We start from the raw sequence: 21,433 nt of genomic DNA on the forward strand, positions 1-21,433 counted from the left end.
ACCTCCCGTCTCCACCAGTGAAGGGGCTTCCTAGTGTGTGGAAACTTCCTCCTTCACAGCTCTCTCCCAGAGGTGCAGGTCCCATCCCTATTCTTTTGTCTCTGTTTTTTCTTTTTTCTTTTGCCCTACCCAGGTACATGGGAATTTTCTTGCCTTTTGGGAAGTCTGAGGTCTTCTGCCAGCATTCAGTAGGTGTTCTGTAGGAACTGTTCCTCGTGTAGATGTATTTTTCATGTATTTGTGGGGACGAAGGTGATCTCCACGTCTTACTCCTCCACCATCTTGAAGGTCCCCCCTAGGTGTTTGTTCTTTAATTCTTCTAGGTCTTTGTTAAACATTTCTTGCATCTTCTCTATCTTAGCCTCCATTCTTTTTCCGAGGTCCTGGATCATCTTCACTATCATTATTCTGAATTCTTTTTCTGGAAGGTTGCCTATCTCAGCTTCATTTAGTTGTATTTCTGGGGTTTTATCTTGTTCCTTCATCTGGTACATAGTCCTCTGCCTTTTCATTTTGTCTATCTTTCTGTGAATGTGATTTTCATTCCACAGGCTGCAGGATTGTTGTTCTTCCTGCTTCTGCTGTCTGCCTTCTGGTGGATGAGGCTATCTAAGAGGAGGGACTGGTGGTGGGTAGAGCTGGGTGTTGCTCTGGTGGGCAGAACTCAGTAAAGCTTTAATCCCCTTCTGTGCTGATGGGTGGGGCTGAGTTCCCTCCCTGTTGGTTGTTTGGCCTGAGGCTACCCAGCACTGGAGCCTACAGGCTCTTTGGTAGGGCTAATGGTGGACTCACGCCATGGAGTACTTCCCAGAACTTCTGCTGCCAGTGTCCTTGTCCCCGTGGTGAGCCACAGCCACCCCCCCCCCGCCCCCACCTCTGCAGAAGACCCTCCAACACCAGCAGGTAGGTCTGGTTCAGTCTCCTATGGGGTCACTGCTCCTTCCCCCTGGGTCCTGATGCACACACTACTTTGTGTGTGCCCTCCAAGAGTGGAGTCTCTGTTTCCCCCAGTCCTGTCGAAGTCCTGCAATCAAATCCCACTAGCCTTCAAAGTCTGATTCTCTCAGAATTCCTCCTCCCATTGCCGGACCCCCAGGTTGGGAAGACTGACGTGAGGCTCAGAACCTTCACTCCAGTGGGTAGACTTCTGTGGTATACGTGTTCTCCAGTTTGCGAGTCACCCACCCAGCAGTTATGGGATTTGATTTTATTGTGATTGCACCCCTCCTACCGTCTCAGTGCAGCTTCTCCTTTGTCTTTGGATGTGGGTTATCTTTTTTGGTGAGTTCCAGTGTCTTTCTGTCGATGACTGTTCAGCAGTTAGTTGTGATTCTGGTGCTCTCGCAAGAGGGAGTGAGTGCACGTCCTTCTACTCCGCCATCTTGAACCAATCCTGTTTTCTACTGTTTTTAATTCTTCACCCAGCTCTCACCTGAAAAACTTAGATGAACCTTTAACTTCAGGATCTGGTACTCATGATGTGGAGTTGAGTTTAGCTTTCCTGCTAGATTCCTTCTATGACCTTGGAATTGTCTGGTCATAGGATTCCTGGATTTTAGCATGCAATCAGATGCTTTGATCTGTTGGTGAAATGCAGAGAAAACTTTTCTTTAATGCCCTGAACTTCTCATCCTCTCTTCTGGCAGAACTGGGAAGCCAGACCTGGTATTTTTGGAACAAATACTGAGAGTGCTAATTTCTGTTAGGCCCTGAAATACAAAGGGCCTTGTCCTTGGGAGCCTCTTGGACATCCTGGACAGGCAGTGCTATTCTAGACCAGAGGTTCTCATTATATGCAGTTTTTTAAAAAAATTTATTTATTTACTTTTGGCTGCTTCAGGTCTTACTTCCGGCCCGCGGGGTCTTCGCCGAGGCATGCGGGATCTTTCATTGCGGTGCGTGGCGTGTGGGTTTTCTCTTCTCTAGTTGTGGCACGTGGCCTCCAGGGCGTGTGGGCTCTGTAGTTTGCGGCATGTGGGCTCTCTTGTTGAGGCGCGGGAGCTCAGTAGTTGTAATGCGCGGGTTTAGTTGCCCCACGGCATGTGGGATCTTAGTTCCCTGACCAGGGATCGAACCCACGTCCCATGCATTGGAAGGAGGATTCTTTACCACTGGACCACCAGGAAAGTCCCTCTTATCTGCACTTTTAAAGCTCTTTGGGGTCTTCAGTATATTTTTTAATGTGGGATATATATCTACTCCATACTAGAAATTGAAGTATTTATTTATTAATTCATTTAGAAATAATAATAAACTCATTACAAGTAAACATAAGTAGCTTTTTTTTTTTAAGTAGCATTTTTAAAAAGGCAAAACGCTATTGTTTCAGAAATATTAGTGAGAAGAGTGGCATTATTTTTGAGAATCTCGTTAATGTCTGGCTTAATAGAAGACAGCTGGATTCTCATATTTGTTTCTGCATTCATTTGGTTCGATATGTTGTTGTGATTGAATGATGATGAAAATCCAGCCTCGCATAGATAATTAGTTGGAAAAGGGAGGAATATTTCTATGGCCTTTTCAGACAATAGTGGGTATTCTTTGGTACTACACAGAAGTTAACAAGGAGTGGTTTTATGAAGGTTAGCTGCAATGGAATCTGAAATGTTATCAGTGAGCTTTTCATACTTTGTTTCATTAGAATCCATTGGTCTGTCTCTGACTTTGACCGGACCTTTTACCCATGCCTGATTCTTTGACATTGTGTGATAGATATTTGGAAAATACTGGTTCATTGAGTTATGCAGATCTTACAAATGTTGCCACATTTTATTTTACAGTATCAAAAAACAATATATTATCACCACACTCATCAGAAAGATGGTTAAGTATTGGGAAGCTGTCAAGCTCATGGTGGCAGATACAATTTTGCCAAAATTATAATTTTCTCTTGGAAGCTCAAATTTTATCATTGGCAACAAACACTGTCAGCTGTTTTCCCTGAAGCGACAGGCTTACTCTGTTTCATTTTCTAGAGAATGCCTGCCAAGTATCAACGTCTGAATAACCATCACTTGTGTGTCCTTCATTCTTTCAAGTAAACATGATGTTCCACAGAGAGATTTTGCAATTCAAACAAGTGCTTTATTTAGAGACAACCATCGTCTTCTATTTTATATGTACTTCTCATTTTGTCACACAGAATATTAAAAAGATGTACCTGAGGATTGAGATTTCATTTTTATTGCGTCATCAAGGACATTCTTAAGTAAAGCTGGCATTTCTTCTTTCACTGTGCAGTGAAGGAGTGTGTGGTGGTGAAGAATCTCGCTTGGTGCCATTGTCTCGACTCCTACTCAGGAACCAGCAGTTTGACCCACCATTGCTCTTGCACCATCAGTGGAAAGGCTGGCACAGTAAAAAAAGGCAAATCACATCTTAGTTTTGTTATGAAAATAGTTTCAGCTAGTGGAATCCCTGAAAGAGGCTTAGGGTTCCCTCAGGGTCTGGGACCACACTTCGAGGACCACTGCTTTAGAGAGCTCACCTGAGGTTTCTTTCAGAAGCTGCTGAAGGTCAAGGCTTCAGGAGAGCTAGTCACTTAATTATGTTAAGGCTTCAACTGTTTTCACTTTTTAGTAATTTGCAGATGGACCTCCCTCAGCTCTAGCTACTGTAAGCTGTATTTTTTCCTGAGGTTTGCTAACTACTTTTACATAACTGTGTTCTACAAGAGCTGCCCTTCTCAACTTGTGGTAGTGACCCTTCCTTCTCATTAGGGTTGGGGTATTGGCCTTCCTTTCTTAACAGGGCTTTAAAGAAGTTCCATGCTCCTCCAGCTTTCTTTAGGGAAACATAGTTTGGGATTTATCTCATAAGAGAAAATGGGTCTGATTCCTATACTCCTCCTCATTCTGTTTGATTTCAGACAAGTCAGTTCTACCTTCTTACATAACTGTTGAGCAACTAAAGTAATTTCATCAGAGATCTTATGACTGTAGACTCTGAACCGTTTCCGATGTCCTGAGTTCCCCTGGTGACTGAGGGAAACACTTAGATGGAGGAGGAAAAGGAAACTTCAGATCCTAAGAGGCACATACACTCCTGTAATGTAGGAGAGTGATACAGTCAGTGTGTAATGAATAATTGCTTTCTGTAGAAATAGATACTTTGTCCAAGTTGGTCTGGGCCTGGCCCCTGGTGACTTGATGGTTTGAGACAACAGTCAAAGATTTTCTAGCATAGGCTGCTCGTCATTCACTCTCACTTAAGGAGGAAACTTGAGGCAGAATGACCCTACAGAGAGTGGAAGGCAGAATGAGATAGACAGCTTCTGAATGCTGTCTAAAGATGGCAAAGCAGGATGTTGAGATTCCTGAGACTGGATGCTTTAGAAGGAGAGAGGCTGGAACCAGGGACGTCAGGCAGGATGCTATTGCAACAGTCCTGCACTTGGTGATGGGGGTGAGGGACTAGGAATTGGACTGAGCCAGCCATGCAAATAGAAAGAAAAGGATGTTTGAGGCCATTTTGTTTATCTTCAGAATGCTCAGCAGTTCTTTACCTTCCTTTCTTATCCCTTTAAGGGAAAAAAAAAAAAAAAGTTTCTTTTTTAACAGCTTTGTGGAGGTATAACTGACATTGAAAATATTCATCACCCTCAAGTCAATTAATTTTTAAACTTTGTTCTAGGGAGCCTTAATATCTCATGACGTTTTGCGGGGAGGCTTGGGTAGCATTGCTGAGGAGGAGGCCAGACTAGGGCAGTGATCTTCCTCCTTCTACTCGCATAGCTGTGCATTTATCTGTTACAGAAACACAAGATTTTCCTATAAAAGCCATCATGGAGCTTATGAGGCATATTCATATGAGAAGAGAACAGAGGTAAAAGATAGCCTTTACAAAGTATCAAATTAGAGGAATAAATACACAACAGATATTCATGGGTAGGATGGAGCTTGAGCTGGGCCTGGAAAAGGTAAATAAAATATGATAAGGATTTGGAAGGGAGAGGCTGAGTGGAGTAAGGGCCTGCAGACAGGTTTGAAAGGATTAGTATAAGACCAGAACAGGTCATATAACAGAGTTCAAGGTGGAAGGAAATGGAAATACGTCTTAAAAAAAGACTGAAGCCAGACTCAGGCTAAGAAGTCTGGAATTTATTTATTGACTTACATGAGAATCATCTAGAAGGCTTGTTTAAAATACAGATCCCTGGCCCCACCCCAGACCCACTGAATCCTCTCTGAAAGTGGGGCTCAGGAATCTGCACCCCAGGTTATTCTGATGCAGGTCGTTGGTGGGCTACTGTGATATTAAATGAGGACTCATGGAAAATTTTTGGAAAGGTAACTGATCAAGTAATATTTAAGCAAAGTTAATCTGGAGGTTGCCTGCAGAGTGGAATTAGGAAGGGCAGACCCTGGAGACACAAACTTCAGTCTGGAAGCTGTTGCAGTAGTCCAGATCTGGGATGGTGGTGGAAATGAAAGGAGGAGGCATGCCATGAAGAAAGAATCTCTTAAGTTTTGTGACTGGTTTGGCTTTGGAGATTAAGAGAAAGGAAGAAATCAGAAGTGACTTAAGTTTTCCTCTTCGGTGACTGAGAGAAAGAAGGTTCCACTGAAAGAAATTGGAACGTCAAGAGTGCAGAGCTAGGGAATTCCCTGGAGGTCCAGTGGTTAGGACTTGGCACTTGCACTGCCGGGGTCCGGGTTCAGTTCCTGGTTGGGGAACTGAGATGCTGCAAGCCATAAGGCATGGCCAAAAAAAAGAGTGCAGAGCTGATCTGACAAGCTGGGCTGAAGTGGTTGGACTTGCCTGTGGAAAAGGGAGAAGACAGTTGGCGATGAGGACACAGAGCTTGAGAGAAGTCGGCTCTGAAAAGTGACTCTTCTCCTGCAGGTAATAGTTGAAGTGGTGAGAGCACATTGGTTTGATGTGGGAGAGAGGATAAGAGAGAGGAGCTGTGGAGGATTTTGGAGCGGACCTCAGGAGGAAAAGGCACTGTTGAAGCAGTTGGATGTGGCTGTGGCAGAGTTCCTACACTGGGTAAAGTAGCAGCAACAAGGAGATGTTGGTAGCACCCCAGTGTTCACTGCAGCACTATTTACGATAGCCAAGTTACGGAAGCAACCCAAGTGTCCAGTGATAGATGAATGGACACAGAAGATGTGGTACATATATACAGTGGAATATTACTCGGCCATAAAAAGAGAGAAATCTTGCCATTTGCAAAAACATGGGTGGATCTAGAGGGTATTATGCTAAGTAAGATAAGTCAGACAAGGAAAAACAAATGCCCTGTGGGAAATGGCCATTGCAGACACATACAAGATCTAGAATCCTGTTAGTCACAGAGAAGAGAATCCACTTTACTCTGGCACTAGCCCAGCAGGCCACCCGAAGCTTCTGAAGAGGGTGGGAGTGTATCCTTCGCCTTCCTCTTCCTCATTTGGATTAGAAGTGAAGCCAGCTAGATGCCGGGCCACTTGCGTCCAGTGTTCCTGGCACCGAGGATTCGTGTGGAGGGATGCAGAGAGGCAGACACTGAGCAGTGTGTGCAGAGAGGAGAGTTCTCTTCACCCAGCCCCGAGGTGTGCAGTGGGTGGGTACCCGTGTCTATGAGGGAAAGTGGGCTTGCCCGCGGTGCAGATGAGGATGCAGTGGTGTGCTCTTGGGCACTTCACCCGCGAAGGGGCTCAGTATAAGCAGTGGAGGAGTGTTTCCAAGCTGCCTTTTGTCTTGTACCTGAAGGTTAGGGATAAGTGAGGGAACAGGGCCTAGGTGTGTATTTCATTTCTGTTTAAGAGGCAGCATGGAGTCAAACTCAGGTTTTAAGCTAGCCACTCCTTGTTGGTTGTTTAATTATAGAAAAGTTACTTAGCTTTACTGAGTCTTGGATTCATCATCAGCAAATTGAACATAGGGTTTTTGTGAGGATTAAATGAGCATAGTACCTGGTATTTATTAGGTGCCCAAACTAGCATTCCTCAGTTCTAGTGTATTTCCCCTTTATTTACTGTTATTTTTTTTCAGTTTATTCATTCAACAGAATATTGAGCACTTTTTGTGGGTGAGACCCTATATTGGGGACATCAGGGGAGGGACAACATGCTCCTTGCTCCTAGTCAGATGAGTAGTCCATTATTAAAGCTCAGTGTAATACAGACAGTGATGGTGGCGAGCACAGAGATGAGGCATCCTATTTGAACTGGGGAGTCCAGAAAGGCTGCCTGGTGAAAGTGATATTTGAGCTGTATATTTTTTGTCTGGTGGAAGAGAAGGAAAGGCATGAAGGTCTGAGGTAGGAGGATGCACGTGAGGAGCCACAAGTTGGGTGATATTCAGGGAGCACCAGCCTGAAATCTTGTTTCCTCAGCCCTTTTTGCCATCACTTTGGTGAATCTATTGTGCTGCATCGGTGGGGAAAGATGTAGATTCCTGAAAGATGACTACGTGAATTGGGACGTGAATCTGTTGAGTGTACATGACACACACTCAGGTGTGTGGTCGTATAAAATCACTGGCAGGATTTGACCCTTCCCTTTGTGTGTGCTTCTCTACCATAAGTGCACAGAGTGTAATTGTCCCCCGCACAGTACTTCCATAGTTTGGACTTGGTGGAGGTCCATTTTCTGTTACCTTAATTTGTGGTTACTGGCATCATATGTGGTTTTAGCCCTTATGCTGTCTTTCGTCCACTATCATTTTGAATATTGGCAGTGATTTTTTGGTACTCTCCTTGAGAAAGAATCCACATAGGTCAGCCTTTTCAGGAAAAGAGGGCGACGTCATGTGGCTTCTGCAGGCTTTTTGTTGGTAGACAACACCAACAGTTCCTGTAGCTGTAGACAGGAATTCTCCTATCAAAATACAGAGTCCTCTCCCCATTGACTGTATCTCAAATGAAACTTGAGCAAAAAAATTCTCTGCTAATTCCTTCCCTCTAGCCACTCTGAAAACACTTGATGAAGATGCCAGGATGTCGTTCAGAATTATCGCATATGAATGACTTCTTATAAAAGGGTCTTGTATTTTTTTTCCCCTGGATGCTGTCGTGAAAGCAGGCCCACCTTTCCCTGAAGGTGTGAAAACTGCAGAATATTTTGTGAATTTGGTTTAGAAAGCAAGAGACCATACTAAACTGACTGTTGGGGACCCAGAACTACAGGCTGGTTCAGAGGTTTTGCTTTAGAGGAAAGATTCAATGAGGAAATGTAAGAGACAGGCTCTCCTTCCCCCAAATCAGCCCAAACTGAAGGCTGGGATTTGGAATAAAGAAAGTTTCTCTCCTCTTCTCACCTCTGTATTCTACTCCCTGACCTTTCCTGTCCCATTGTGGCTGCTGGAAATAAAGTCATCTTAAATAAAAAGAATGTTGGTGTCTAGTTCCATCTTGTTTCTTCTCTTTCCCACCAACACGTTGGTTGGAATTTAAGCCTATATAGTTGGCAAGACGCTTGAAGAGACGAAATTACTGTCTGAGCTCCAGAAGGCACTCCAGAGGTCAGCAGGAGAAATCTCTGCTTTTACCTGTACTTGTCACATTTAACCGTGAAAAGCAGACCACATCAGGGGCAGCTGAGAATTGGTGAGGGAGCAGTAGATGTAAAATATGCTTCTCAGATGATCTTTGACCATTCAGAATTGGCTGATGAGGAGGAAGGGTATTAGCTGGTTTCTCTGCCACACCAGACTTGCCTCATTCCTAGGCACACTCGTGTCAGGTGAGGGAAGGAAGCCACTTGTGTAAAGTTGTGGATGATGAGACAGGTGATTTTTTTCTTTGGAGAGAGAGGAAAGAGCTCTCTGAGTGAGAGGGTGGGAACATGTGGACAGACTTACACTGGTGGCACCTTAGTGTCCCAGTCCTTGATGGCGCCAGCTTTGGTTGCATGAGGGCAGCATTAAGTCCACTGAAAACACCCTAAGGATCTAGTATTCTTCTCCCAGGGCCCCAGTTGATGACCAAGACTGGTTGCCCAAAAAGTGCTGAGGTGGGGCTCTTCCTTGCCTGGGCACCACTGTAGCATTGTGTCTGTCCTTCTAGGACTGTAACATTCCCAATTGTCTCTCTGCCCTTCAGGCTGACGGACCTCAAGGATGCGGCTGCTACTGCTGGAGGTACAAGGCACCTTACCTGAGCTGGGCCATGAGGCCGCGTGGCTGTGATGTGGGCTCCTCATGGCCTCAGCAAGAACAGAGCACTACAGTATTGGCCTCCGCCGGGGAAACAGCTTTAAGCCGAGTGGGCCCTCAGGCACAGTGCCTACCCCACCACCTGAGAAACCCTCTGAGGGCAAAGTCTGGGCTCAGGCTCATCAGCAGGTGAAGCCAATCTGGAAGCTGGAGAAGAAGCACGTGGGAACACTTTCAGCAGGGTTGGGCCCAGGCCTCTTGGGTGTCCCACCGCAGCCTGCATACTTCTTTTGCCCCAGCACTTCATGTAGCTCCGGGAGCACGGCTGTCATTGCAGGCCACAGCAACTCCTGTTACCTGCACTCCCTCCCGGACCTGTTCAGCAGCACCCTGCTCTACCGCTGTTCCAACTACGGCCACAGACCATACCAGCAGCTGGAGTCTTTCTGCTTGCGTTCAAGCCCGTCAGAAAAAAGACCTTTTTCTCTCCCTCAAAAGAGCCTCCCTATCAGACTCACTGCCAATAAGGCCACTTCTTCCAAGGTCTCCCCCATGGCATCCTCATCCACAGAACCATACCTCTCACTGGGAGCGGCTGGGGAAAATCCTTCAGGGAAGAGCCTGGCCTCTGCCATCTCAGGGAAGACCCCATCTCCACTCTCCTCTTCTTCCTTTTCCTACAAGCCCATGCTAAATAACAACTCCTTCATGCGGCCAAATAGCACTAAAGTGCCTTTATTGCAGGCCACAGAAGGCCTGAAGCCAGTATCCTCACCGAAGGTCCAACTTGTCTCCTGGCATCATTCAGGGGGCACTGGAGACGGTGCACTCCAGCCTATTGAGCACAAGGTGCCCAAGAGCAGTGGCACTGTCCTAGATGATGACCCTTCCCACAGCACCCTGTCTACCCCCAGTTCCTTAGACGCTTCCACCACCAGTGCTGCCTCTCCCCACTACAACTGGAGTAACTTAGCCACAGGGGCAGAGCCACATCCCTATGGCCTGGATGGGGACTCTGTTGCCCAGAATCTGACTAAGGAGGTTCGGTTCACTGAGGCCGTGAGGAAGTTGACTGCAAGAGGCTTTGAGAAGAAGCCAAGGCAAGGCTACCATTTTGAACAGTCTTATTTCATGAACCCCAGCTTGCAGTGGGATGTCCTCAACAGGAACAGGTGGTGGAAACCAGCTGTGGTAGGCCAGCAGCTCCCTCAGGAGAATGCTGGAGCAGACAGTAGGGTCCTCCCTGGAGCCTCGGACACCATGGAGCTGGACAGTACAGTCTTCTGTACCAAACGCATCAGCATTCACCTCCTTGCCTCACATGCCAGTGGGCTCAGCTGCAGCCCTGCCTGTGGATCTGCGATCGACTCCCCACCTCTTGGAGAAGACAAAACTCCAGCTCTGCCTTCTCCGCCTCAGCCCCTTGGTGTGGCCGAGGTGGCCACCCGCCTCTCTTCCATCCATCTGGGCAAGCTTGGGAGGGAGGAGCCTGAGGAAGCCAGGAAGCTGGACTCACCTGCTAGGGATATTGGGTAAGTCGGAGAAAGTGTTTGGTTCATTTAAAGCAGTAGAATGTATACATGTTTGGTGACACTGACCGTCTGTCTCTGGAGGTTGGTTTTGTTTCTCAACTGCCCTAGAATTTTGGTTTTCACTTTAGGGCAGAGGTCAGCAAGCTACACTTTGCAGGCCAAATCCCACCCTCTGCCTGCTTTTATAAATAAGGTTTTTTTTGAAATGCAGCCTTACTCCTTCATTTACTACTGTCTGTGGCTGCTTTTTTGTTATAATGGTAGGGTTGAGTAGTTGCGACAGACTGAATGGCCTGCAAAACTGAAAATATTTACTGTCTTGTCCTTTAGAGAAGGAGTTTGCTAAGCCTTGCTTTAGGTTATAACCAGGGAAAAATAAGAATTCCAGACATCATGTGTTGGGAACTGTGATTTCTCTACTTAATTCCAAACCAAATCAGGTTCTCAGTCATTCCTGGTATGACAGCCGTATCAGAGTTAGGGCATACACATACTTGGCCTCTTCTCTTGTGCCTTGTTACTTCTCTGGAACCGTGGTCCACCAAGGCCTTGTTCTGAGTTCCCAGATAGAAGTCTAGGGACCTTTGATGTCTATTACCACACATTGATTGATGGTGTTTTGTATTCAGAATTTTGTTTTTATATGCTATGAGGGACGTCTAAGAAGATGGAAGACATAGTGCCTCTCTGCAGAATAGGGGATGTAGGGTTGAGGAACGATGGCTAGACTTAAGCTCTGAGGACAAGAGGAATGAGTTGTAAGGCCCAGGCAAGGGCCAGCAGATTGGTGACTGGGGAAGAGACAAACACTGGGAGATGATGAAGGAATGAGAATCCAACTGTGACCTCTCTTATGGAGTTGGCTGGGCCGGGGGCATGATTCTTTCTTATAGTTCAGCTACTGACCTCCAGCTAGACCAGGTTGAAGCTGAAGATCTGGAAGAAGAGCTAATAGATGGTTTGGAAGACTGCTGCAACCATGATGAGAATGAAGAGGAGGAGGGTGAGTAGGGGACCCCCTCACCTCCAACTGGGCATGGGTCACCACCGCTAGGGAAGGGGACTAACAACTGTGTACCAGATCCTTAACTCACTTTGTCACCTACGTTCATCATTCGCCTTGGGGGTCTAAGGGCGGTAGTGGCTTTTGGGGGACTTGCTCTCTACTCCCCCATCCCCCGAGTCTTGCCTTCTCCCTGCTGCTGTCGAGCTTCGGGGAGGCCATGCAAGGCAGCAGCAGGTGCTTGTGGCTCTGTAAGAAGGCTGAGCCAAGATGTCCGAGGAAGAGCTGCCTGGGCTTGGTGACTTTGTGTGGCAGCCTCTCCTAGCTGGGACTTCTCTGCTTTTCCCCCCCAGGAGACTCAGAGTGCTCCTCATGCAGTGCTGTTTCCCCCAGCGAGTCAGTAGCAGTGATCTCTCGGTGAGTGCTGGCTGTGTAGATCGTTGGTAGAGGCCCATTTTCCATCTCTTTAAGATTATAAAGAGATTAATCACCTAAGTCGTTAATTAATGGCCCTGTTAACCCTAACTCATTTTTACCAAATTTTTACATTAGGACTTTAGTTTTCAAACAGGAAACAGTGGAAGGGAACAGAAGCATATTTTATCAGTTGGGCTTAAAAACAGTACCAAGTTTCTTAGGCTGCAGTTTGGTCTTTAGGCTTCAAGAAATTGTTCAGGTAAAAAGCAAATAATCTCAAGAAGTATTTAGAAAATTAATAACTAATTAATGAAGACCCATAATGTTTGAGGTAGATTCTTAGTTAGGCTACCCACGTGAGGGTAACTGCCACCTTGCATTATGAGTGTGTCCTACAGGCAGAAACAGTTCTGAGATAGATATACTGCTAATTGGAGCTTTTTGTAATGCTCTTCTGCTCCCTTCAGAGGTTAGTTTTATAAGACTGATGTTGACCTTAGTAATAAGAAATTGAATTTAAAATTCGCTAGCTTTAATCTAGATTATTTTGTTGACTGCCCTTTGTGGAATCTGAGTGATACCCATCTCTAACTAGGGAACCAAGAAGTCAGTCTCTTAATGTAGACCCTTCTTTTGTAAAACAGATAGTTGTAGAATGCTGTATAACTGAGATGGGGAGTCCAGGGAGAGGAAGGAATGCAGGACTAAGAGGAAATTACTGTAAATGAGGACATGTCATTGTGCTAAAGAGTTTTAGAACTTGCTTAAGGATCATATAGATCACCTTTCTGGGTAGAAAGTTAACATTCTTCAATATAATCTTCCTTGTTTCCCTCATCACTTCCAACCTTGTCTCAATATGAAGCTCTGTCTTCATTAATTATTATTAGATATTAAAAAGAACCCTCATGGGCTTCCCTGGTGGCACAGTGGTTAAGAGTCCGCCTGCCAGTGCAGGGGACACAGGTTCGAGCCCTGGTCCGGGAAGATCCCACATGCCACGGAGCAACTAGGCCACAATTGCTGAGCCCACGTGCTGCAACTACTGAAGCCCGTGCGCCCTAGAGCCCGTGCTCCGCAACAAGAGAAGCCACCACAATGAGAAGGCCATGCACCTCAGTGAAGAGTAGCCCCCGCTCTCCGCAACTAGAGAAAGCCCGCGCGCAGCAACGAAGACCCAACGCAGCCAAAAATAAAAGTTTTTTTCTTTTAAAAAATAACTTGTACTGAAAATGTAAAAAAAGCAAAATTTCTATTCTAATTTTAATTAAAATCTGGCCATATGTGTTGAGGCTTGCCTAGCTTGTGGAGCACCCACACTCTGGTTGCTTTCCTTTGTGTCAGTTGTGCCTTAGATGAAGCTAAGAGGAAAAGTTAGCCTCACCTAAGGTTAGTATGGACAAGGCAGGCTGCATCTCTGAATGTGATGGTGCACATTCACATGGTGCAGCGGCCGTACTAGTTTTAGAGTCCCAAACCAACAAGGTGGAGAGAGTTGTTTGGAAAGTGGAGAGACAGAATTGGGACTTTCTGTGAAGACTGGTAGAAATCCTGTCATAGGTATCCTGAATCTGGTGCATAAATTCTGTTACTTTAAGCCTAACCCATTGTTCTTTCAGAAAAGCAAAGCTACTCCTGGTCGTATATACTGGATGTTGACTAAGCACCTCCACTCTCCAGAAGAGAAATATATTTAACATTTAATTGACTTGGAACCCCTTTTCCACACTTAAGGGCGATCTAGGTTTGTCTTCAGGCCTACTTCAAGGCAGCTGATCGGCCCTTTATTTAACCTTTCTGATTTATAAGATAAAATTCACAAAAGGTGTTCGTTAATTATTTGCTCATTAATTAATTTAACTTCTACAAAATATACAGTCTATATGAAGCTTAAAACATGAGTTCAAGCGAATGGAGGTTGATGAATTCTAAACTACTTTGCATTTTGACTAAAATCAGAAATATTTTTGGATTGCTAAAATCTTATTTTTCCCAATTATGAAAGATTTATATATTTATTATAGAAAATTTTGCAGTCACAGAAAGATCATTGAAAACACAACCTCTACTTCTCTGTCCAGCAATAGTTTATTACATTTCCTGTTCCATATTCTTTTTCTAAGAACTGTGTAAATTTAGAGATGGCAATCATCAAGTCCAGCCTCTTTTTTTCAAACATGAAAATTGAGGACTAGAGAAGTTAAGTAACTATTTGCAAGGTCAAGGTTTCTAGCACTGCTAAACCAGAAGCCAGACCCATTGAGGTTAAGTTCAGTACTCTTGAGAGGCAGCTAACAAAGATTTTTTTTTTTAATTAAACTTTTGAGACATTTGTAGATTTCCATGCAGTTTTAAGAAATAATACAGAGATTCCCTGAATTCTTTACTCAGTTTCCCCTTGTGGTAACATCTTTTTTTTAATTTTGGCTGCGTTGGGTCTTCATTGCTGCGCACGGGCTTTCTCTAGTTGCGGTGAGCCGGGGCTACTCTTCGTTGAGGTGCGCGGGCTTCTCATTGCGGTGGCTTCCCTCGTTGCAGAGCCTGGGCTATAGGTGCATGGGCTTCAGTAGTTGTGGTGTGCGAGCTCAGTAGTTGTGGCTTGCGGGCTCTAGAGCACAGGCTCAGTAGTTGTGGAGCAGGGGCTTAGTTGCTCCGTGGCATGTGGGATCTTCCCGGACCAGGGCTCGAACCCGTGTCCCCTGCATTGGTAGGCAGATTCTTTTTTTTTTTTTTAAATTAATTAATTTATTTATTTTTAGCTGTGTTGGGTGTTCGTTTCTGCACGAGGGCCTTCCATAATTGCGGCAAGCGGGGGCCACTCTTCATTGCGGTGCGCAGGCCTCTCACTATCGCGGCCTCTCCTGTTGCGGAGCACAGGCTCCAGACGCGCAGGCTCAGTAGTTGTGGCTCATGGGCCCAGTTGCTCCGCGGCATGTGGGATCCCCCCAGACCAGGGCTCGAACCCGTGTCCCCTGCACTGGCAGGCGGACTCCCAACCACTGTGCCACCAGGGAAGCCCCAAGGCAGGCGGATTCTTAACCACTGTGCCACCAGGGAAGTCCCTCCTGTGTAACATCTTGCAAAACTACAGTACAATTTAGTACAATCAAGACATTAACATTAGTGAAAATGTAAGCATTTCCGTCACTGCAAGAATCCCTCCTGTTGTCCTGAGAGTGCGCCTACTTCCTTCCTATTCCCATCCCCTTCTTAATCCCTAGCAACCGATAGTTTTGTTATTTCAAGAATGTTATACAAATGGAATGATAGCCATATATAGCCTTTTGAGATTAGCTTTTTTTACTCAGCATGTTCTTTGCAAATTCATCCAGGTTGTTGCATGTATCCATAGTTCATTCCTTTATATTGCTGGGTAGTGTTCCATGGTATCAATGGACCACAGTTTGATTAACCAGCCACCTGCTGAAGGATATTTTGTTTGTTTCCAGTTTTTGACTATTACGAATAAAGCTGCTCTAAACAATTGTGTACATATTTTTGAGTGAACATAAGCCTTCATCTCTCTGAGATAAATGCCCAGGGGTGTAATTGCTGGGTTCTATGGTAATTGCATGTTTAGTTTTTTTTGTTTGATTTTTTTCTTTTTTGGCTGTACCACACAGCATGTGGGATCTTAGTTCCCTGACCAGGGATTCAGCCTGAGCCCCCTGCATTGGGAGCACAGAGTCTTAACCACTGGACCACCAGGGAAATCCTGCATGTTTAGTTTTTTTTGTTTGTTCTTTGTTTTTTAATGAAAGCTTCTTTCTTTCTTTCTTTCTTTCTTTATTTTTGGCTGTGTTGGGTCTTCATTTCTGTGCGAGGGCTTTCTCTAGTTGTGGCGAGCGGGGGCCACTCTTCATCGTGGTGCGCGGGCCTCTCTTGTTGCGGAGCACACGCTCCAGACGCGCAGGCTCAGTAGTTGTGGCGAGCGGGCTTAGTTGCTCCGCAGCATGTGGGATCTTCCCAGACCAGGGCTCGAACCCGTGTCCCCTGCATTAGCAGGCAGATTCTCAACCACTGCGCCACCAGGGAAGCCCCTGCATGTTTAGTTTTTTAAGAAACTGCCAAAACTGTTTTCCAGAGTGGCTGTACCATTTTGCATTCCTGTCTTGTCTTTGTTTTTAAACATTAACTCATTCTCCTTGATTTTCAACAATCTTAAATTCTGATACTCAGTAAAGGGAAATATTTTGGAAATGAGGAATAGAGTTGAATTAATTGGATTTACTTAATTAGGAATTAATGTTTAACTTGACCCAATAAAATGCACTAAAAATCTCTAAGGTTTGAAACACTGAAATGTTTTACATACAGTGCCTATTTCTGTTGTGCTGCAAAATAACAAGTAGAGTGGCTCTTTATAAGCTAAAAATTAATCTTAAAAAATATTTGTGGATCATATAGCTCAGTATAGAGAGTAATAACTACTCTCTCCACTTTCAGTGCTGTTTGAAGAAATGGTCTGGGTCTGTCAATAAATAGTTGAGGTTTTGACTATTTTGAGACTCCTTGAGCTAGCCTCGGCCAAGACATTGTTGGAATAACAGTAGGGACCCCATGGCCCACTGCCACAGATTCCCAGACATGTTAACATTACCACATTGTTATGTAAAAATCTGATGTTAACGAATCATTTTCAAAACAGAGAAGAGCATTAATCATCCGTATATTTTCAGATAAATGTAAAATGAGTTAGGAGTAGCACTACTTCTTTCTGTTGCCTTTTTCCCCCTTTTAAAAAATCTCTATATCTCTTCTTAGTTCTTTTCTACCTTTTCTGCTTTTCCTCCTTTTTAGTTACCCATATCATTCTTTTTCTCTCCTTGTTATTTCTCTTAGTCTTAGTGTAGTATATTCCTCTACTAGTATCCACTCAAACTCATTACCTGCTCTCAGAACCACTCTTTTCAGGAACCTCCTAAGCCTGTGGCTTGTCACAGGAAGTTTTGGAGTTGTCTCATAGAATGAAGTATTGGAAAACTTTGTCTTTAGGTGATTTTTAATGGTGTGACTGTGTATAGGTTAGCCGTAGCACCTTATGGATTAATATTTGCCAAATAATTATTGAGCACTTGTTTTTGTAGAATCAAAGTGTAAAAGATAGCGCCCTGAAAGAAATATGTAATAGTAACAGCACTCAGGGCTGTGGCTTTCCCTTTCTCTACCACATTTCTGTTTTTCATCTTAGGAACTGTATGGAGATTCTGACCAAACCCCTTTCCAATGAGAAAGTTGTCCGACCAGCCCTCATCTACAGTCTCTTTCCCAACGTGCCCCCTACCATCTATTTTGGCACTCCGGATGAGAGAGGTAAACCTGGCCCAGTGTCAGCCCAGAAGAACCCCCAGGAGAAGGATGCTAGCAAAGTTGGGAGGGGGTGGCAATAGGGTGGAAGGGGCTTTCCAGAATGGCTGTATTGGTGCTTGGTTCCCCGCCTGGTTCACCAGTCTAATGGGGGGATCTTTATCTTGTCCATCCTTTGGCTGACCCTCTCAGCCCCATAATCTCATGATCATTCTTGCCCTCTAACCTTGCGTCTTTCCCCTTTCAACCTCCTCTTCTCTCTGTTTTCCTCATTCCTGTGCAGCCTCCTTTCTTCCCCAAAGTGTGCTCCTTTCAAACTCTGATATGGAACAATACTTAGTGACTTGCCTACCCAGGGAAGGCTGAGCAACAATGCCATCTTTTACCTCTTCTCACCATGACTCTCCTGCTCTTCTCCGCACTCTCCCCCCACCTCCCCGTTTTCCCCCAGTGGAGAAACTTCCCTGGGAACAGAGGAAGCTGCTCCGATGGAAGATGAGCACAGTGACCCCCAACATTGTCAAGCAGACCATTGGACGGTCCCACTTCAAAATCAGCAAGAGTGAGTCACTTGCCTTACTTCGAGCCTGTCCTCTGCCCCAGCAGATGGGCTTTGGGCAGGAACGGAGCCCTAGATACCTCCTGTTATGTGGGGACCCTGTCCTGAAGTTTCCAACTTCATAGGAGGACATAGGTCTGAAATCCCTCTGGGCTGGAGTCTGTTCCTCGCAATTGGAAGACAGAGGCCCATTGTTCTGGTCCTGACCCCAGGGCCTCATGTAGGACAGCTCCATGGCAACTCTTAGAAAACCGGGGCTGGGAGCTATGCTCAGGCCCAGTGGTGTTTCTGGGGCCTCTGAGCCTCTCTCTGTCCCAGGGACTGAGCTGCCAGCAGGACTGACTTCCTGATGTGCCTTCTGTAGGGAATGATGACTGGCTGGGCTGCTGGGGTCACCACATGAAGTCTCCTAGTTTCCGATCCATTCAGGAGCATCAGAAGGTAGGGGCCCTTTCTGAGCCATTCTTCCCCTGGACTCTGGACTGGGGAGGAGGAGGCTGGTATTGGAAGTGAGGGAAGAGGAGGATGACCATGGAGAAGTCAGGAGGGTTCATAGGGGAGTGGAGGAAGGCAGGTGCAGGGTGAGCCCCCAGCAGATCACGCATGTCTAGTAGTTCAGCTGCAGTGTCTTAGACAGTTGAAGCCTCTAAAAGACACTTTTTCCTCTAGTGTCTTGAGATGCAGTGTCAGTTTTCAGTTTATTATGTTTCTCCTGTAACCGCTGCGCGTTGCCTCCATTCCTCCAAGCTGAATATGTGTAAAGAAGACTTTGGTCTCATGCTGGAGTGAATAGTCCCTTTTCCCCAGGAAAGCCAGGTACTTTCCTGTCTTTGTCCTACAGGCATGGAAAAAGACTTAACAGCTTTTACTTTGCTCTTAAGGTGAATATTATGTCTGTCTTAGTTACTATTTTATGTCGTGAACTGTTGACTCCTAAAGGGCACTACGTTTTGTTGTGTTTGCGTTTTAATCATTTTTTGGTGAACGCTCAGCAGCTGAATACTTAAGGACCTTTAGACGGTGATAATCAGATGGAACAGGAGCTTTGAATGTTGAAATGGTGTAATGAATCTTGCTGTCTTCCTTGTGGTCTCACCTGGACTCTCTCTCTCCCTACTCTCACCCTTTGTCCCTTCTGTAGCTAAACCACTTCCCAGGTTCATTCCAGATTGGGCGAAAGGACCGACTGTGGCGGAACCTGTCCCGCATGCAGAGCCGGTTTGGCAAGAAGGAGTTCAGTTTCTTCCCTCAGTCCTTCATCCTGCCCCAGGATGCCAAGCTTCTGCGCAAAGCCTGGGAGAGCAGCAGCCGCCAAAAGTGGATCGTTAAACCAGTGAGTGGATCACGGCAGGTGGCAGGCCAGGGCCTGAGAGTGGGAACGGCGGAGTGTCTGGCCAGGTAAACAGCTCCTCTCCTCTCCCCTTGACCTCTAGCCAGCATCTGCTCGAGGCATTGGCATCCAGGTCATTCACAAGTGGAGTCAGCTCCCCAAGCGAAGGCCCCTTCTGGTACAGAGGTGAGCCGGTCTCCAGCTCAGATCCCGCTCCCCGTTCCCCATCTTCTCAGCCTGGAGCTTCCCTTTTCACGATGTTCTTTTGTCCTTTGTCCTCCCCGCCAAAAAACTTCCTCAGCCAGCTGTTTAAAGGTCTCTGTCCTGGGGACCGTTAGCTGGCTTTTGCCATGGCTCAGTTACCTACCAAGCCCTATCTCATCTGTCCTGTCCCTGAAGCTGGCCTTTCCCTGTGTAGGTATCTCCACAAACCCTACCTCATCAGCGGCAGCAAGTTCGATCTGCGAATCTATGTTTACGTCACCTCCTATGATCCTCTACGGATTTACCTCTTTTCAGATGGACTCGTCCGGTTTGCCAGTTGCAAGTATGTGGTAGTGGTGAGGCCTCATCCTGACAGCTTTGGGGATTTGCTTTCCCTCCAGGGAGGGAAGCCAGAGGACACCAAGCAGGAAAATAACCAATATTTTGGTAGTTTTTGTTAGCAAAGGAGAAGGTAGGGTGCCTTTGGGAAAACCTAGTCTTCCTTTTCTCCTGTGTGTCTCCTTTACTTTTACATCAAACACTTCACTTCTGACACTTCTGGTCACCAAATGTGTGGGTTTTTTTCCCCCACACGAAGCAGTTCTACACAACACCAGGTGAGTGTCCTACAATTGAACTCAATTCTGACACTATCTACCTGGAGATAGCATCAGATCCCACAGGTTAACGGCTCAGTTTCATCAGGCTGCCCCTCCTTCCACCACCTCAGATGCCAGTTGCAAGTGCAGGGTGCCGCATGTGTTTCTGACCAATCGGCTGTAAATCAGAGGTTCCCATGACCCCCTCCTTGGGGCCGGGGCTGAGGGGTATCAATTTGATTAATTTGCTAGAGCAGCTCACTCAACTCAGGAAAACAGTTTACTTATGTTTACTGATTTATGAAAGATGGATGTGATAAAGAGTACAGAAGAACAGCCAGATGGAAGAGATGCACAGGGCAAGGTATGTAGGAAGAGGCACGGAGCTTCTATGCCCTCTCTGGGCTGGCTGCTCTCGCAGCACCTCCAGAGGTTTACCCACCCGGAAGCTCTCTGAACCTCATGTTTTGGGGATTTTTATGGAGGCTTCATCACTTAGGCATGATCGATCATTAACTCCATTTTCAGCCCTTCTCCCTTTTTAAGAGAATGGGAGTTGAGTTGGGGGAGTTGAAACTTCCAACTGTCTAATCATGGCTTGGTCTTTCCAGTGACTGTCCCTCATCCAGGAGCCATCCAGGAGCTTACCCAGTGTCGCCTCATTAGAACAAAAGATGCTCCTATCACCCAGGAAATTATAAGAGTTTCAGGAGCTCTGTGTTAGAAACTGGGGTCAAAGACCAAATCTGAGAACAAAGATGCTCCTTGTACTCTTACCACTTAGGAATTTACAAAGGTTTTAGGAGCTCTGTGTCAGGGGCTGGGGGCAGAGACCAATATGTATATTTGTTATTATAAATCACAGTTATATGTGGAAGGGGAAATAAGGAGGTTCTCTGCTTTACTGAATAGGGAGGGTCTTCCTGCAGGACTGAGGTGGGATAAATTGGGAAATGAGTTTACCTGTGGTGTTTTGGAAACCTTACCAGTAGGTGTACTTCTCAGACCCTTGTGCATCTGAAAAGATCTGTCCACTTGTCCTTTGCCTCTTCAGGATGTGGGGAAATGTTTGGACCGTTATCCATCTGCCATCTCACCATCTCACATCTGCCTTTCCTCTCACTTCCAGGTATTCCCCTTCCATGAAGAGCCTTGGCAACAAGTTCATGCACCTGACCAACTACAGTGTCAATAAAAAGAATGCCGAGTACCAGGCCAATGAAGATGAAACGGCCTGCCAGGGCCACAAATGGTACCCAGACAGTGTCCCCATCAAGTGGAGGTCTAGAGGAGCACAGGGTTCTGGGGTTTGGGGAGGTTTCGGGGGGGGGTGGTGAGTGGAGGATTAATATAAGACCCAGAGATTATATAAACACTTGGCAATTCAGAATTGGTCTGTTT

At 45.9% G+C, this 21,433-nt stretch overlaps 1 protein-coding gene across 1 annotated transcript in view; it reads left to right on the forward strand.

Moving 5' to 3' along the window:
- TTLL4 (tubulin tyrosine ligase like 4) overlaps nt 1–21,433 on the forward strand; it is a 38,300-nt gene that overhangs the window by 11,805 nt on the left and 5,062 nt on the right. The window contains exons 2-11 of the mRNA XM_059928704.1: nt 9,029–10,613; nt 11,507–11,616; nt 11,970–12,033; nt 17,225–17,346; nt 17,792–17,902; nt 18,264–18,340; nt 19,041–19,232; nt 19,333–19,415; nt 19,648–19,776; nt 21,162–21,284. Of these exons, the coding sequence (XP_059784687.1) occupies nt 9,127–10,613; nt 11,507–11,616; nt 11,970–12,033; nt 17,225–17,346; nt 17,792–17,902; nt 18,264–18,340; nt 19,041–19,232; nt 19,333–19,415; nt 19,648–19,776; nt 21,162–21,284 (2,498 nt within the window). The 5' untranslated portion in view covers nt 9,029–9,126. The remainder of the gene's footprint in view (nt 1–9,028; nt 10,614–11,506; nt 11,617–11,969; nt 12,034–17,224; nt 17,347–17,791; nt 17,903–18,263; nt 18,341–19,040; nt 19,233–19,332; nt 19,416–19,647; nt 19,777–21,161; nt 21,285–21,433) is intronic.

The sequence above is a fragment of the Balaenoptera ricei genome, chromosome 7 (genome assembly GCF_028023285.1).
Source record: "Balaenoptera ricei isolate mBalRic1 chromosome 7, mBalRic1.hap2, whole genome shotgun sequence".
NCBI classification, from domain to species: domain Eukaryota; kingdom Metazoa; phylum Chordata; class Mammalia; order Artiodactyla; family Balaenopteridae; genus Balaenoptera; species Balaenoptera ricei.